Source organism: Polypterus senegalus, chromosome 2 (genome assembly GCF_016835505.1).
Source record: "Polypterus senegalus isolate Bchr_013 chromosome 2, ASM1683550v1, whole genome shotgun sequence".
In the NCBI taxonomy this organism is placed as follows: domain Eukaryota; kingdom Metazoa; phylum Chordata; class Cladistia; order Polypteriformes; family Polypteridae; genus Polypterus; species Polypterus senegalus.
In genome coordinates this window covers 46,621,223-46,636,992 of record NC_053155.1, presented here as the reverse complement: position 1 = coordinate 46,636,992, position 15,770 = coordinate 46,621,223, and the positions used below count along the sequence as shown (strand labels likewise).

The following is a 15,770-nucleotide window of genomic DNA, read 5'->3' as shown; positions in this document are numbered from 1 at the left end:
CAAAAAGTGTTTTTGCCAGAAGACTTGCCACCCACTCTTTTGCTTTTGTTCGTCACACCACTCTATGCCAACCCAAAATGGGCTGCTCAAATTCTAAAATCACTAATCATAATATGGTCAAAGTTGTGTATATCACATGTCTTGTCTATTCCAAAGTTTTGTTGAGCAATAACTAAATCTCTTGACTACTTCTACATGCTATATGTATTGACTAACAGTCACAAGATAGACTACTCCTCCTCCAAACAGCCAATTAGGGTTAATATGTAGATGGACACAGTACAGTAAAGCAGTAACTAAGTGTGTATACAGTGCATAGCATGCGCACCACATAGATAGATAGATAGATAGATAGATAGATAGATAGATAGATAGATAGAATTTTACCAAGCACTACCTCAAAACTTACAGAGTGCAGCATCTTCTCATTTGTATGCTAATCACAGGCTAATCTAGTTATCACATCCAATTCTTTCTTAAAAGTGGTTAAGTTTGGCTATGCCTTTGTGTACTTTTACAATCCTCATTAGGAAGAAGTGTCTTGGCATTTCAATTATAATAGAAAATCTCTTCCTCATTTCCACATTGTTTCCTATCATATTTTAAGAAAAAAAAAACATTGGCAGTAATCTTCAAAATGTTGAAAGCTTGCTCAAGATCTTCATGTTATCTTATCCACTAACATTAATTCACACTTCTCTGCAGTTAGTTGACAGTCATTTTGAAGCAAAGTGTTTGATAACGGCTACCTCTCAGGACTGATGTCAACATTATGCTTTAGCTGTATTAGAAATTATTCCTATTGCAGCAAAGACAGTCTATGAAGGAGTGGTAAAATATATGTAAAGAAAGTTTTCTCTTCTGTCTGCTATCATTGAGGGTAAACAAAAAACTGATAACACCCCTCAATATTGTTGTATTCACCCCCAAGACTGTAGAGCTTTATGAAGAACACCCACAAAATCATTCAGTCCACCTGACTTCTGGGAATTTTGATTCTAACCCACAGCTCTTGACATAATTCAGTTCTAAACTATAAGTTCAAAGGGACATTGGCCAGGAGTGGCTTTAAGTCACCCTTTTAAAATGACTTCTTGCTCTATAACTTCTCAAGGCCACCAAGTCACACTGCTCTGATATGGAACGTAAGAGTATATCTAAGACTTGAAATCTATCAGGTCAAATCCCTCTACTGGCACAGTGTGACCATGAGCAAGTCACTTTACCTACATGTGGTCCAACTGGAAAACCAAAAGAAATGGAACCAATTGTACCATAAATGTTGTAAGCTGCCTTGGATAAAGGTGCCAGCCAAATAAGTAAATGTAAAAGTAAATGTATGTAAATGTGTATTTATGCCTCTTGTTGGGCTATAGCCTTTAAGCCTTCTTTGCTTCTCACTTTTTCCTTGTAATTGTTCATTATTTTCAATATAATGTGTATTCAAAATAGAAAGAATATATTAAGAAATCAGGGCCTTCAGTTGCTGCAACAGTTATGGCTGCATTTACTAGAAGGAAGTATAAAAGATCACCTCCTGACTGTGGCATTGCCCTGCTTCCCCGTGCTCTTCCAATAAGGATCATAGTGATAAAAACTATAGTGTTTATTTCTGTGATTTTGGTCCTTGGCATTCCTTAAGTTTTACCTAATAAGCAAGTGACTCTTTTGAATTACTTATTCAGTTATTTGGGTTTAAAGTAATTATTTTGAATTTCTTGGTTTTCTACTTAAGTATTTGTTTTGTCATTCCAATGAATGTTTTTTTATTTTTGAGAGGCTTCTCATTGTTCATGGTAATGTAGTTTTTTTCTAAAATAACTATTGCTTCATAATAGACAGATATTGTTAGGTTTCATTTATCTTTATCAGTTTGGAACTGCTTTGTCCTTCTTAAACAAATATTTTATCTGTGTTTTAACAAATCTGTATCTTTATGTGTATGCAATATGTAGTCAGTAATTTATTAGTCATTGTTGTATTTCAGCTCCTGACTGGGGTTCAGATATTTGTTTTATGTCTTCATTTGTTCAATTTTGAGTCTTTGATTAATGTTAATGTTACTTTTGTGTTATGTGCTGTGGGTTTAGTGGATTGTTTCCCAACCAGTGGGGCCATCAGCCCATCACTGAAAGGGAAAGGCCTCTACTATACAAAGATAGTTCATTCAAAAGCGCTTGGGAGAGATGAGTTTATTCAATCATGATTTTCTGTGCTTTTTGTGAAATTCCTGATTTTTGACTTGTGCTCTGTTTTTGTTTTTTTTTTTACTTTGACATATTAGCCCTGGATTGTCTTGACTTAGCAGGCATTCTCTGCTGTGCTATCCTGCTCTTTGGAGTCTTCCCTGTATAACAGGACCTTTATTTGAAATAAATCTTTTATTTATCAAGATTCTATGTTGCCCTCAATGATACCAGCCAGGGTTTTTGGTAGGATTTCCCTCTCTAGTGGGCATTTTTGGAAGTTTTTGGGACTTACATGCTTTGGGGCTCTTGAGCTTCCTTACATATGGTAGGTAGTAATTTGTTAAATTACTGACAAAATAAAGATGACAGATATGGAACAATACATATAGTTGAAATTAGCTAACATTCATGGAAAATACATTAATGCCATATATTATATTTTTGGTTGCTTTTTTTGAGAATAGAAGGTGTGCTGGTATCCACTCCACTAATGCAACTCAAAAATGCACTCATTAGATGACCCCAACCCTACTGTTCAATAACTTTTGTAAAGTCACATCAAATAATGTGATTGTAATAATTAATTACAGAAATAAATAACCCAAAGCAACTGGTATAAATAAATAGCAAAATAGGCATGAACAATATAAATCTACCTGCCTTCTGGACCTACCTAAACTAGTATTAGTTCCCTTAATACAAGCAGGACACCCATCATAGTTGCCCACTGATGCCCTCTGAAAGCGTACTCTCCTTTTCACCTTTGTCACCTCTTAGCTATCACTTTACTACTTCCCACCAGTTGAGTTCTTGCCAACCCATACCTTCACACCGAATGGTGTATTAGAACTATATCCAGAGGGATCACTCTCTGGTGTAGGAATGGCCTAGGGAACTTCTGGGGTTCCAGAAAGTTCAAGAAAGAATGCAATTGTCTGTTCTGCTGACCCTAACTGTATTGAGGCACTTTTGTACAATTCTTAAAAATCCTTCTATTATATATTTGCCCTGATGTGCTGCTGATGTGATCACACTGAGTCATGAAAGTGAGTGTTCACCATCAGAATAACCATGACATGGGCACTTTACAGCTTTTCTTTTATTCTGAGGCAAGGGTAGGTAGTACCACTTGAGCCACTTTCCACAACTTCCTTATTTAAGCCAATATTGGTACTTTCTGTCTATTAATAATCTAAAATTTTAAACAGAAATGGTGTTTTCTATTCAAATTGTGTTGTGATTCAGATGTTACTGATAGCTTTTAAACTGTGTAGGATATGGGCGAAAAATGAAATACTAATGGTAAAACCATGCAGACTCAGGGAGAGCTTGTGCCGTAAAATCAACAGGTTATATTAACAATACTAGTATTAAAGCTGTCCTTAAAAGTGTATATATGGGACCATTGTTTTCATATATATATATATATATATAATTATTATATAAAGCAGAGTCGATGTGTGTATGCATGTTTGTTTGTCCACCATACAAATCTGCCGATCGGCACCAAACTGGGGATGGGGCTCCTTTGTGACCAGGAGAAGGTCATGGGGTATGTTTTGTTGGGAAAAATATTCATGGTGAAGGGCAGGGCACCTTTTCACCTTTGGCACACGTCCCTATACTTATCATCGATAAGATGGCCGCACGTTGCAACAAACCTTCATGGCGCCACCATCTAGCAGCACGTTTGGTCCCTGTGTGTCACTCTTTACCCATGTTTCTTTAAATTGCCAAGAGATGGTGGAAGTGTCCAGGTATGAGAAGGCCGACTGCTTTGATCAGGTGAAGGGGGATTGCCGTATAGATATAAAACGTGAACGACCCAGTGTGCGTGACTGGCTCACACACCCACATTCCCGCGGGTCACACTCCCACACGCACTGATACTGCTATATTTCATTCACCAATGTCCATTATATGGCACCACGTTTGAACAGAGACTCGCCTTAAAAAGACAACATCCTTCCCCCGCCATTTTCCCCACATGCAGCACCGGTTGTATGTCACTTCTCTCTGTAGTTATCATCGCCAACGTCCGTTTGATACCAGCACACCTCAATGCAAATGCTCCTTAGAAACAGAGCACTCCTCCCCGCCATTTTTCCCAGTACAATTTCAGTGCTACTCTTTCTCACTGGCTTTCCGTATTTGTGGTGCTATTTACTCACTTTCCGACTCACAGTACAATTTCAGTGTTTCTCTTTTTGACTGACTGGTGCCATTTGTTCGCTTTCCGACATATTGTAAACAAGGTAAATTCATCTCACTGTGGTGCATATTCTGTACGTAATAACATGTAACACATTATAATTGTCATGCTTTTCACGAATATACCCATACCACCGAAAAAAAGACGCACAATTCGACGGCCCAATTCAGATGCCAGAAAAAAGTCTATTTCAAGGGCGTCTCAAACACCACAGCAGACACAATCCAAAATGGAGGAACAGCGGAGGTACATGAAAACTAAACAAAAAGATTTACATAGTCCCAAAAGCACACCAAACAAAATAAAACAAAGCACCAACACAAGACACCCTCTTCTCCACCACCACCACCACCACCACCTCTAGTCCTCCTCCTCCTCCTCCTCCTCCTCCTCGTGGCAAGCGTTGTCCTCCTCCCAGCTCTGGCTTCTGGAGTGGTGGCTGCTGGCTTCTTATATAGCCCACCCGGAAGTGCTTCAGGTGATAATTAATCTAATTCAGGCTGCACTTCCAGCCCACAAGGGCTCAATAAGCCATGCAGCTCCCCCTGGCGATGGCCATGGAGCCCAACAGGGATGAGCTCCGGTGTAACATAACTCTGGCCCCAGTGCAACCCAGCGGGGCTGCCACCAAGTTTTCCAGGGGATGTGCTGTGCATCCCATGGCTGCTCCCCCAGATCTAGTGCCAATGGGGTGTCCCAGCAAGGCATGGGTCCACCACAATATATATATGTACCTTAAGTGTTAATTTTAACACTGACAGTTCAGCTCTGTTAATTACTGCGTCATGGTGCCACTTTATTTTTCCTTTGTCTTTCTATCTATTTGCTGAACCCTCTAAATTCAGTTCTTGCCTTTTAAGCAGCTAGAGCAGGAGTGGGCAAACTCAGTCCTGGAGGGCCACAGTGGCTGCAGGTTTTTGCCCCAACCCAGTTGCTTAATTAGAAAACAGTCCTTGCCAATAATTAAATTTCATGACTTGCTAGTGCTGTAACTCTGCCATATCAGGTAGTTCTTATATCCTAGATTTTTTTTTCCTTTCTAAGGATATCATCCAAATGATCTGAAGTCTAAAATGGATGAGTAATACTCAGTCTTTCACTTTTTTCTCTTCACTTTCCTTCCAAGTATTTAATTAAACCAAATAGTGCATGATGAATACACACATGTGTACCTGTAAATGGTAACAAGCTAAATGGAGAAATGCTGGTTTATTTTGTCATCTGCATCTTATTGCTAATAAGAAACCATTAAAAACCAAGAAAACAGCTGTTTAAGACTAAAATAAGCAATAAGGGCTCAAAATCTTAACGACCGAGACAACTAAAATGAGGCAGAAGAGTTACTAGAGCAATAAGTGCAACTGGGTTAAAACAAAAACCTGCAGCCACTGCGGCCCTCCAGGAATGACTTTGCCCACCTCTGAGCTCGAGCCTATCCTTGCAGCATAAGGTGGTATAAGGTCCTAGTCTGTTACTGAGCTCACTCTTGCACACACTCTCATCTCCCCAGCCCATTTAGAGTTGCCTAACTTGCAAGTCTTTGGAATGTGGGAGTAAATGCCATGCAAACATGCAGCAAGTCTGTAGACTCTACAAAATAACTGAGCCCAGATTTGAACCCTGGCTACTGGAGTTGAGAGGCAGCAGAACTAACCACTGCTCCACTATGTCATGGTTAATGAAAAGTGAATTTAAGTGAGGTAAGTTGAGTATCTTAGTGTAAATGGGTGGACAAGACAACATTATACAAAATACTATGCCAACCTCTTCTTCTTTTTCTTCGTCTTTTGGCTGCTCCCATTAGGAGTCACCACAGCGGATCATCCTCTTCCATATCTTTCTGTCATCTGCATCTTGCTCTTTCACACCCATCACCTGCATGTCCACTCTCACCACATCCATAAACCTTCACTTAGGCCTTCCTCTTTTTCTCTTGACTGGCAGTTCCATCCCTCACATCCTTCTCCCAGTATACCCAGCATTACTCTTTTGCACGTATTCAAACCAATGCAATTTCGGCTCTCTGGCTTTGTCTCCCAATCGTCCAACCAGAGCTGACCCTCTAATGTACATGTTCCTAATCCTGTGCATCCTTTTCACAACCAATGCAAATGCCAGCTTGTTAATGCACCCAAATGCATACCTGCACAGGTTAATGTGATTTATTTTATAATACATTGTTAAAATGCAGCCCATGGTGTTTTTTTATAAAAAAAGTGCATTGTTTTAAAATTGTTCTGACTTACTCCATTATAGAAATCACTGAATGTTTTGCTCCACCCTCTCACTTCATTTTATACGTCCATTAATTGATGTGTCCATCCAACCGCACACTCGACTTACTGTTACTAGTACAAGGTAGCATGAAGAGCAAGCAAAATCCAGCATAATTATGAATTATCCCTGCATTGTATATAGTTTCCTTTTTCTGGATGCATACAGGGGCAGCATGGTGGCGCAGTTGTTGACACAGCTCCTTCGTTGTTCTGGGTTTGAAAACCAAGTCTGCTTGTAATGTCAATTATGCAGTTTGTATTTTCTCGCCATGTGTTCTCAGGCTCTGTGGTTTTTCTCCCATATCTCAAAGAAATGCATGTTAGATTTTTTGTTTTTTCTAAATTGGACCCATACAAGTGTCAGTTTCAGCATTAAGCTCAGTGCGGCTAATAACCCTGAATTGGGTGAAGCAGGTTTCAGAGTGCTATGCTATGTATTCATATTCAATTTTTATATACAGTACAGTATTTAAAATTTGTCTTTCAATATATGTGCTGTATCATGATTGAATATCTACATTATAACTACTATGATTGTTATGAATATTTCTTTGATTGATTAACTTTAGATTGTGATCCATCATGGAATCCACTCACAACTACCTCCCCATGCTCACACTACACTAACTCAGAACTGCGATGAACCTAATGTGCACATGCTGTATTTAGGAGTGTGAAGCCCAGGGCGCCTACAGCCACCCTAATCCCAACACAGACAGGCAGGACACTAATTGCCACACAGCAAACGGTTTATTTCCGCAGGTGCAGAATCCAGAACATACAAGGCAAAGCACAGAGCACATCACAGTCCCTTTTGCTGCCAGTCCTTCTGCCTCCACTCCTCCTCAAGAGCTTCGTCCACTTCCTCCCGACTCAGACCATTGAGTGGCTGTAACTGGCACCTTTTACAGGGCACCCAGAAGGAGTCAGGTGCCCAACAAGCTTCTTCCAGCAGCACTTCCAGGTGTTAAATAAGGCCCTGCAAAAATCCTGCTGCCCCATGGCAGTGGGCACGGGCCCCAGCAGGGTTGAGCTTCCATGCTCATGATCCATGGCCCCACTGGAAACCAAGGGGGCTGCCCTCTGTCAGTCCGGAGGAGAAATAGTCTTAAAAATACTCTCTCCTCTGGTCCTTCCATACTCAGGGCATCCCGGCTAGGTAAGGGCTCCAGCCTTCCAGGACAGGAGGCAGTAATCAAACCTCGGTACTAACCTAGCACTAATCACTATGCCACTCTGCCACCCAATATCTTTTTATTTAACCATATCAAATCCTTCTGATGTGCTTAAATTAAATGTAACATATGTGTTTACAGGTAGTAGACTTGGTACTTTCATTTGAAAGATAGTCAAACATGACTATGCAAATAGTTCTTCAAAAAGCAGCCTGCACTTTTCATGTCTACTTTATAATGCTAAGTTAGCAGCACCGATAAACAGACTGGCAGGGTATCTTTCTGCCCCCAGCTATTCAATCTGCTAAAGCGCTATTCCGGCTTTCATCTGTTCATTATAGCACCCCCCCTCCACCTCCCCTTTTCCACTTTATGCTACCTTACCTCCTCCCATGACTAAAATCCATATTGCAAGTCTGATTTGCTTTTACAAATCCAACAGCAAGCACAGAATGAAAAGAAAAAGCAATAATAATCATATGAAGAGGGCAATGGGAAGAATCTTTTCTACGTTGTCAGGGAAAAGCACGAGAATCAGGAACATCCATCAGCAGTGATTTACGTCCCCCTCTCTGCTCTCTCTCTCCCCCATCCCCCCTCCCTCTCCTCTTCAAAGCTGTTGTTAGCACACGGTCTGAGCTCATTATATCACAGTGATGAAAACTAAATGATGGTGGCTTTATGTAGCTGATGGAAGCTCCCTTAAAAAGATGTAGCAGGAGAAAATATCTTCCAAATCCTGCTCCACTGGGTCCGCTTGCCATCTCCCCAGGCTGGGACAGACTAATGCTTCTGAAATGCAGAATCCTGAATGGGGGGGTGATGATTCCTACCCCGCTGCTGAGTCTCTTTTGCCTCTAAAGAAATTTACATCATGGAGATGGAATAAAAAAAAATAGCAAGAATAATACAAAATAAAGGGAAAAAGGGAGCAAGCAAAAAATCCTAGCGGAGATAAACTCTAGTAACCTGCACACATGGATGTGTTCAGCTTTGTGAAGATTGCAAAGCTTTCAGGGTAAGTGTGTGTTATTATGTGCATTACCCTTTGTGCTGTTCAGTAGTGAATGCATGTTTTTTGTGGGTTGTTGAGCTGCACTCAGAGGACCAGAAATATTATTATTATAATGTGATGTGGGCATTGAACAGGAGAAAAAAAAGCAACATGCTGGGGGGATTTAATGATAGTGTAATGCAATAAGCCTCAGATGAGATGGTGGGTGCCTGTAGAAATGACAGATAACTCACTTCTGACTAATGTGCTTCTGATTCTGATGATGCATACCAAGTTTGTTGCCAATGGATAGCTCTGCACTGCAATACAACCTGGACATGGAAATAGAAGAGATACTATTTGATGGCAGGTCTTTTTGTGCTTAACTTAATTATGAGCTCCAAGTATGAATCCTTATCAGCTCAATAAACAGCTTACTTCTTGATATCAACACACCGCATCCCAAGGCTTTCCTATCATTCCACAGAACTGTTGGGATTCTTTTCTGGTTATTTTGGATCCAAAGGCTGTGTTTATAATATCGTAGAACTGTTAGGATTCATTTCTTGTTATTTGAAAGAATATTTGGTAATGTTGGTCTTATTAATTTGGTTACGCATGACAGAATTCAAAAAAGTGTGGCATTGCAATTCTACCTAGTCACGTCGAGCATTTGCTGATAAACATGTTCATTTATAAAGCAGCCTGCAATATACTTCACAATTTCACATGAGATTGTTATGCATGCTATGTGTTGTATCCCAGGGGTAATTCTCCTGTACTCCGCTATCAGAATAATCAGTGATTTCATTTGGTATGTTCTGTAAATATTGCTTTAATCCCCAGAGTTGAGAGGGAGGAAAAAGTGAAAAACTATACGAGGCAAATATTTTAGCTTTCAGGTGACCAAAAGCATCTTATGTTGCTTCTTATTAAAAGTCTTAATGTTTGCTTTTCTCAATATTGTTTAAACATGCTGCACAAGAATCCTCTAATGTAGGAGGCTCTGCTCATTTACAAGTGCAGCACTTTGCCTAAAATGAAGTTGCAAAAAGATGATTATTGCAATGCTGCATGCTCTGAAAGACTGCTATTAATAGTAGGTTTTCATTTCATAGATGGCAAACAAAATAGGTAGCTGTGATAATTAAAAAAGAACTCCTAATGATATTGAATTCTGATTTATTGCTCCAGGTAAAAACAAGAACCATTACATTAAAAAAAATTCTCAAGGTTGTTGCGGACTCAGAAATGTTTAATACATTCTGTTGATGGCTTTAAGAGTTGGTGCTGTGTTTGTGTAATTCTGTTCAATAACTGAGCAAGCAGAAAATGCTTTCTTTAGAATATTTTAATTTAAAACATTGATTTTTTTTTATCCACTGGAGTGTATTCTTCTACAGTTTCTAGTTGTTCAGACAAATTGCACATGCTGAAGAAAGACTTTCCAGAAAGATTTTGCATAAAGATACTTAACTTGTAGGATTTTCTTGATTTCTGTTGGGATAATCTTCTTAGGGGATTTGCTTTTTGATCACAGAAGCACTCTCACTATCCCACAGATTCAGTCTACTGCTGGAACATACCACAATCACCACTGGCCCTCCGGAAAATAAAGTAATAAATAGCAATAACCCACAGCCATGCATGCATTTCTGCTGGATATTAATAAAGATCAAGTGCTTTAGAGATAAAGCTTCTGATACAACTTCAACCAAAGCTCAAAGGTTAAAGAGCAGAATGAAAGTGCAGTAATCCCACAACTCACCAAGTGCATTGTGAAGGTCCAATGAAAATGTAATTTTGTTCTGAATAATAGAATAATAAATGAATACACAGTATATTAGAGGTGTGAAGTTCAATGCCTGAATAATAGAAAGATAATAAGAATACAAAGCACAGGAATGTGAAATTAAAGTAAAAAACATCATCAACAGTCAAGCTCATTTTATTTATTACAAAAAACTTGCTTCATTAACAAACACTATGCTAGAGCAACATACAAGGACTAAACAACTCATTTCCTTATTTTTCATTTTCCTATATCTAACATTTTTCAATTGGTTTACGTGTTCTAGACATCTCTGAACAGAATTTGGCAACTTCTAGAGAGTGTCTGCCTCTGTGCCAATATGTGAATAATAACTAAAGGAAATCTCTGAATCCATGCTGGAAGAAGATTCACATTGACCAAATTAGTTCCAGTAGATTTTGCTTTATAGAGTTAACTAACTATAAATACAATATAGTACCACAGTCAAAATTTTAAAATCACTGCTTCATACAGGGAAAGTAATAATGTGTAGGACACTTCAGATTTATTTCAGAATCTGCACAGGCAATGTGAATCTTTGAGAAGCATACCTTACAACAAATGTTTACAAATATTTCTTTTGCAGTTCATTAATAAAGGGAATAATTATCTTCCACTTATATTATGATATCAAAGAATTATTTACACACACACACACACACACTACATATACACACTTTATTAGGTACACTTTGCTAGTACTGGGTTGGACCCCCTTTTGCCTTCAGAACTGCCATAATTCTTTGTAGCATAAATTTAACAAGGTGCTGGAAACGTTCCTCAGGGATTTTGGTCCATATTAACATGATAGCATCACGCACTGCAGATTAGTCGGCTGCGCACCCATGATGTGAATCTCAAGTTCCACCACATCCCAAAGGTGCTCCACTGGTTTGAGACCTGGTGACTGTGGAGGCCATTTAAGTACAGTAAGCTCACTGTCATCTTCAAGTAACCAGTTTGAGATGATCTGAGCTTTGTGACATTGCACGTTATCATGCTGGAAGTAGCCATCAGAAGATAAGGGATAAAGAGATGGACATGGTCAGTGACAATACTCAGGAAGGCTGTGGCATTTAAGCAATGTTGAGTTGGTACTAAGTGGCCCACTCCCACTCCATTACACCACCACCACCAGCCTGAACCACTGATACAAGGCAGGATGGATCCATGCTTGTTGTCACCAAATTCTGACCCTACCATCTGAAACAAATCAAGACTCATTAGAAAAGGAAACGTTTTTCACATCTTCTTTTATCCAAGTTTGTTGAGCCCATGTGAATTGTAGCCTCAGCTGTCTTTTCTTAGCTGACAGTAGTGGCACCCGTTGTCATCTCCTGCTGCTGTAGCCCATCTGCTTCATGTTTCAATGTGTTGTGTGTTCAGAGATGCTCTTCTGCATATCTCGGTCGTAATGAGTGGTTATTTGAGTTACTCTTGTATATGTTAGAAAGTATTAGATAATGGACCACTTTATCTGCAAAATACAGTTTACTTTATGAAGCCATGAAACTAAAAAATACTAAAAGTAACTGTAAATACATGGTGACATACATACATTTCAACTTTGCTTATTATGTAGAGGATTTCCACAATGGACATAATGCCAAAGTAATTTTTTTTTTTTTCAATTCAAACAGAGTAAAGCGCAGGCTTTTTAAGTAAAGAAATCACTTACTCATGGTTATACCAAGAAGCAGGACTGAGTAGGCAAATGCATGTTTCTGCCTATTCCCATCTGGGGTTTACTTGAACACCTACTGAATATATTATGGTTGGAATACACTTGAATACTCCCAAGACACAAATGTCTGTTCATTTCTTGTGTAGCTGCTTGAATGAGGAGTAACACATTAAGAGGGAATCCACTGATCAACTCAAATGTACTGCAGCTGATCTGATGAAGTGTGTCTGTCCTTAGGCTACTTTTTGCACTTTTTCTCTCCCTTTTTCTCCTTCTTTACGCTCCCAAATAATTTGTTTCAACATAACTAAGCAGTGATTAGAGCTCATAAGACTATATATATATATCTAATATATAATAAAATGCTACTGTATGTGAGTCCGGTCCCTCTGAGAAATCTGATTGGCCAGTTTGACATTGATGGCTTAGTAGTAGGGATGAATACACAATATATTAGAATTGTGAAGTTCAAATCCTGATTATGAGGTGAGCAACACATCTTCAAATGACAGTCTTAGGAGCTGGCCTTATAGGAACGCAATCAAGAGAAGAAGCAAGAGAAGTGGAATGACACAAGGATATAGAGGAAAGGCAACAAGAGAACACTAAGGGTAAACGTAGAGTAATATAATATCAAATATTTTTACATTTACTCTATCACCATAGCTAATATAATATAATATAATATAATATAATATAATATAATATAATATATAAACGTCTAAGAGTGGAAGTATGTCTGGCCCAGAAGTTTGAGGCTACAGCATGAAGCTCCAAGAGCAGGCAAAGCATCCCACGTTAACGAGTCGGAAGAAAAAAAGAAGGACGAGGCTACAGCATGAAGCTGAATAAAGAGACTCTGTTGCCAAACTGAAACTCGCTTAGCCGCTGATAGACAAGGGGGGCGAGCACCTCTGCAAAACTAAACCGCTGACTCTGCATTTCAATTTTTTTTCTGATGATTTCAATAGTTTCCAGGAGCCGGGGCTTTTTACAGCATGGGCTTACACAGCTAATATAATATAATATAATTTACAGTAATATAATATCTGTGGTGGGCTGGCGCCCTGCCCGGGGTTTGTTTCCTGCCTTGCACCCTGTGTTGGCTGGGATTGGCTCCAGCAGACCCCCGTGACCCTGTAGTTAGGATATAGCGGGTTGGATGATGGATGGATAATATAATATAATCTATATATATAACTCACTAAGGCAAGACACCCATGGAAAGCACGCCGGAAGGGGCGTGGATTCACTAAGCCTCCGACAAGTAAGACACCTATGGCGCATGCAGGAATAGCCACGCCGGAGGTGAATCGCCATATGTAGCGTGTAAAATGGTTTGCAAGGGGTATCCCATGGGATCCTTAAAACAATTCTTTACAACTGAGGTTAAAACACAATGAAGTAAGCAGTCTTTAAAAACCGAGTTTTCAGTTACGACGCACGACCGCGTGCACCATAGCAAACTGTTTTACACACTACATACAGCAATTCGCATCTGCAACAAACATGCGTCTTCTTAGATGCTCCTGCAGGAACACGGAAAGTCTACGTGAGTCAGAGGTGCATCTGGACTGTGCAAAGACGACAATGACTCAAGTGACGAGTTGGAGGTGGGCACATGAGCGATGGCGGTCTGACAGTTTTCAGTCACGGACGATTGTGTGTTGGTTCGTTCCGTGCATTGTTACAATGTTGCTTTTCTTGCTGATTTATTACAGTACCGATTTTTCAAATGTTAATTTTCTTCCTGTGCTGAAAAATCATTAAAAAACCAGCCTGATTATGCAGTATATGGTACGCCGCGGGTTGGCTAGTATAATAATAATAATATATATATATATATAATATATAATATAATATAATAGCCACTTTACTAGGTACCATATCCAGTACTGGGTAGCAGTCACATTTGCCTCCGTAGAGTGTACAGTACAGTCCTTCTTTATTGGCACATGCTGGTACATCATTTGCTTGGGTCAAGATTGTAAAGCCTCATAGAAGATGGTGAAGTTGGGACAAAATATTACTGCCCCCCAGCTGCCTTCTGTTCAGGACATAAACAACACTTTCTACCTTAGAAAACCAATTACCATTATTAAAGATCTCAACCATCCTGTACAACCACTTTGCTCCCTCTTGCATTCTGGCAAACCAGTACAGGACCACTGGTTAATGAACAGCCAGTCATAAGAAATATTGAAAAAATTAAACAAATATATATGCAAATTTTTTTTTCCTGATACAAATTTGTATTGGTTTTGTACTATTTCAAATTATTCTAAGTACACATGTAAGAATTTCAATGTGTTGAGCATCTTATGTACCATGGACAAATGACAATAAACCTGAACTTGAAGAAAACAACCTGAATAGTTCAAGTCACAGATTCAATAAGTTGCTGAAAAAAATTCCCTAAAGCTTTTTTTTCCATTCTGACTTGATAGAATCACAAAGTTCCCACAGTTTGTTTTTTTAACCAAACATCCTAATTATCCATTGCAGATCATCTCAGAGGTGCTCTGTTGGATTGAGAGGCCATGGCAGTAAACTGAAGTCACTGCCATGGTACATGTGCTCTGTGACATGGTACTTTATCCTAAAGAAAGTATCCGTTTTAAAAACAGTAGACTGTGGCCTTCAAGTGAGACATTTGATCACCACCCTGTTTAGGGTGGCTGTGGCACAGTTCATTTGAAGATGCCTAACATGTTCCCAAAGCCCTTTATACTACCACCAACCTGCACCATTGATATACTGTAAGTAGATTGGATCCATAGATTCACGTGTTTATGCAGGGAAAACACAGAGATGTCAGATGAGGCCAAATGTTACCAACTTTCAGTCATTTAGTTTTGGTTATCAAATATGTGCTGTAGCCTCATCTTCTTCTTCTCAGCTAACAAGAGTGGACGAGTGGGTATTCTACTGCTGTAACCCATCTGTTTAAAGGACAGATGGTCTGTCAACTGAGAACTGCCATTCTACACACCACTGTTATAAACAGCTGTTTTTGAGTGTTTGGTGCTTTATGTTAACTTGAATAAGTCAACATCTGGCATCAACAATCAACGTCACTTCTGATCTAACAACAACTAAACTACTCGATTCAGTCTGAATGTTAAATACATGAGTTGCATGAGTTATGTTAATGAAAGATACTGTATGGGGAGTGTGCAGGACACTAAGCTATAAGTGGCCATTGACTATATATATTACAACTGGAATACAGTGACTTGAACTTGCAACCTTGTGGTTTAAAGTTCAGCATCTTAGTCACGGGGCCACTCTGTCTCCAAAGAGCATTTTACAAAACATATGATCCAAACTTAATAGCATCAGCTAACCATGCTCACATTGATAACTGAAACACAATTACTTCTGTCTCTATAAAGCTCAATTTATTATATAGGAGTGTTAATTATAT

At 39.2% G+C, this 15,770-nt stretch overlaps 1 protein-coding gene across 3 annotated transcripts in view; it reads left to right on the top strand.

Annotated features, from left to right (window-relative positions):
- frmpd4 (FERM and PDZ domain containing 4) overlaps positions 1-15,770 on the top strand; it is a 787,881-nt gene that overhangs the window by 157,659 nt on the left and 614,452 nt on the right. The window contains exon 1 of one of the 3 annotated variants that reach the window (XM_039743625.1): positions 8,297-8,870. The exons of the other annotated variants lie outside the window; for them this stretch is intronic. Within the exon in view, the coding sequence (XP_039599559.1) occupies positions 8,830-8,870 (41 nt within the window). The 5' untranslated portion in view covers positions 8,297-8,829. Of the gene's footprint in view, positions 1-8,296; positions 8,871-15,770 lie in introns of those variants that run through there. 3 annotated transcript variants of the gene reach the window in all.